The sequence below is a fragment of the Aptenodytes forsteri genome, unplaced genomic scaffold, assembly GCF_000699145.1.
Source record: "Aptenodytes forsteri isolate BGI_AS27 unplaced genomic scaffold, ASM69914v1 Scaffold535, whole genome shotgun sequence".
Lineage (NCBI taxonomy): Eukaryota > Metazoa > Chordata > Aves > Sphenisciformes > Spheniscidae > Aptenodytes > Aptenodytes forsteri.
In genome coordinates this window covers 88,524-91,011 of record NW_008795855.1, presented here as the reverse complement: position 1 = coordinate 91,011, position 2,488 = coordinate 88,524, and the positions used below count along the sequence as shown (strand labels likewise).

At 55.1% G+C, this 2,488-nt stretch overlaps 1 protein-coding gene across 1 annotated transcript in view; it reads left to right on the top strand.

The window, feature by feature from the left end:
• Positions 1 to 118: 118 nt before the first annotated feature.
• Positions 119 to 2,488, top strand: part of LOC103902628 (cytochrome P450 1B1-like) — a 4,174-nt gene continuing 1,804 nt past the window's right edge. Inside the window, exons 1-3 of the mRNA XM_009283711.1 lie at positions 119 to 181; positions 1,339 to 1,476; positions 1,685 to 1,883. Of these exons, the coding sequence (XP_009281986.1) occupies positions 119 to 181; positions 1,339 to 1,476; positions 1,685 to 1,883 (400 nt within the window). The remainder of the gene's footprint in view (positions 182 to 1,338; positions 1,477 to 1,684; positions 1,884 to 2,488) is intronic.

Sequence of the window (2,488 nt, the reverse complement as noted above, 5' to 3'; positions counted from 1 at the left end):
GCGGCTCCGTTTCCCTGCTCGGCAGCCAGGGGAGCTTTCGGGGCTGCCTCGGCCCCTCCGAGCGCAGCATCGCTGCTCACCCGCACAAGCTGCTTTAGGAACCTGTTGGCTGGAGACGATGCCGAAGAGCCAGGTGGGAGCAACGAACAACCCCAAGGCACTAGTTTTTGGGGTGACCAACGTGGGAAATGGATGAGAACCTTTCCCATTTCACCCTATTCATGCAGAATTAATTTTCCTTCACCCAAGCAAATAGGATTCGCTACTTTGCTGTGACCAATGCACCTTTAAAGTGAAGCCTTTGCAGCGCCAGGACCCCTCGACCTTCCCCACAGCATCCAGCCAGAGCTGCTACGAAACACCCCCAAAGCCACCACACATGCGCACAGGCAGATCGCAAAAGTGACTAACTTCAGTGTTTTAAATTAAAGGAAATGCCGACGGGAATTACAGGCTAACCTCATGCAACGCTGTATGCTGGAAAACAAGGTTTCATGTTATAGGAGCCCAAAAATTGCAGCTTAATCTAATCAAGCACTTTGGTTTTGCACGCCTATAACCATGAGGAAATAAATGATGTTTTTTTCCCTGGGAAGGTTTTTCCCTTGCAGTCGGTGCTGGGCTCCCTCAGTCCAGCAGAAACCTTAGGTGATGTGAAGTTTAACTCCTGAAAAATGAGACTTGACAACAGACGCGACAACGGCTGTAATGTTACAACGTGTAAAACCACACGTGAGCCCCACGGCTGAGACGTAAATCTCGAGGCTGTAGAAAAGCTGCCGGAGGGAAGGAGGGGGCACGCTCCTCTCCTCGCTCTATCCCCAGCACCGGCACTCGGGATGCTCCGTACCGCCCCGTCTCGCTGCCGGTACGGCCGCTTGGGATGCGCTGCCGTACACCTCGCCCCTGCACTGATGCACTTTAGCTTGCATGCGCCTGAGATCTGATTTCGCGTCGCCACTCCCTTGGGATCTGCCAGGAAAATGCCTATTCCCCACCACGGAGCTTTCATGCAACCTACAGAAATCCCAATTTTCACAGGGAAACGCGGCAATTACAAAATCCCTCTTGGAACGACAAATGCACTGCTGCATTCTCCTAACGCCGCAGTAAATATCTAAAGGCTCCTATCATGAGAAGACCCAGCCATCACCCGCTGGCTTCGCTCGGCAGGGGCAAACACGCTTTTTTTATTCTCCGTCCATCTCTGAACACCACAGGGTTGTGGTTTTCGGCTTCACGGGTCCTCTGGGAACACGAGCAGGTAATAATGAGCTATACCTCCGTGGCCACGCTCCAGCTAAACCACATGTGATCTGCGGTGTTCGCTCGCCGCAGGACCTGCTGCATGGGGACTGCGACGGCGACGGCACCCGCCAGGAATCCCTGTTGGCATCAAACCTAGGAAAGCTCCTCTTCAGCCCCACTTTAATTAAGCCGGGGAGCAGCAAGTCTAACCCACCACCAGCCGACCACGTAAATGCTACGGCCATTTTACCAGACCACATACACTCCGCTCTCACTTTTTTTTATTCCCACCAATACCAACATCCCTTTTTTTAGAAGAAGTCTGGTTTTTCTTTCGGGGGCATCGCCAGCACCCGGCTTCGCTCCATCCTACGTGCCCCGAGCGGACGTGATGAGAGGCTGTGCCAGCGACACACAGTTGTCTGCCCACCCGCAGACAACCCAGCCAAAGCCAGAGCAGCTTCTGGAGGTGGGAGGCAGGAGACAGACGCTCAGCAGGAAGGCGACGCATCCCGAGTGTGACAGCAAGCACAGAAATCCCTGCAGCACCGTGTTTATTCCCGTTTGGCTCGGCGGGACCTTCTTCTTCAGCGTCCCGGGGGACATCACCGAGCAGCGCACGCAAAGGGGGATGCGTGAGAAAAACGCCACCTCTGCTGATAAAAATAACCCTCTTTGTCACTTCTCAGGCACTTCTGTCAAGCTGTTTGACAGCAGCAGCCCGGTGTGACTGCTTCACAGGTGGGTGCCAGCAGGAAAGGGGACCGAGAGATTTCGGCCTGCCCAGTAAAACAGCAAACCCGAAATGCGGCCGCGCAGCCCCCCATCCCCTCCTGGCCGGTACCCGCAGCCTCACCTCTGACACCCAGGCCCAGGTGATGCTCAGGATGAGGTGACGTTCAGGACCAAGGGCTGGTCAGGATCAGTTGACATCCAGCGCCAGATTCACAAAAACCTGCCCGGAGCCCAGATTCCACTGAAAAGCTGCAGCGTGGGGCCAGGCTCTCGATAACCGCAAGTGCCGAGGGGCCCTCTGCAGTCCTGAGTGGGGAAATGAAAAAGAGGGGAAAGAGCTTGGTGGGGAGATGGGACACTGAGCAGCCCCCGCTCTATTGCCCCGGGCTGGTTTTGGGAGGGTGGCAGGTCTATTTTTTTTTGAGGGGAATAGGTCATTCTACAAATCCCTCCCGCCCCCCCCGATAAATTTTGGCTGCCGATTACCGTTCCACATTTCCACAGC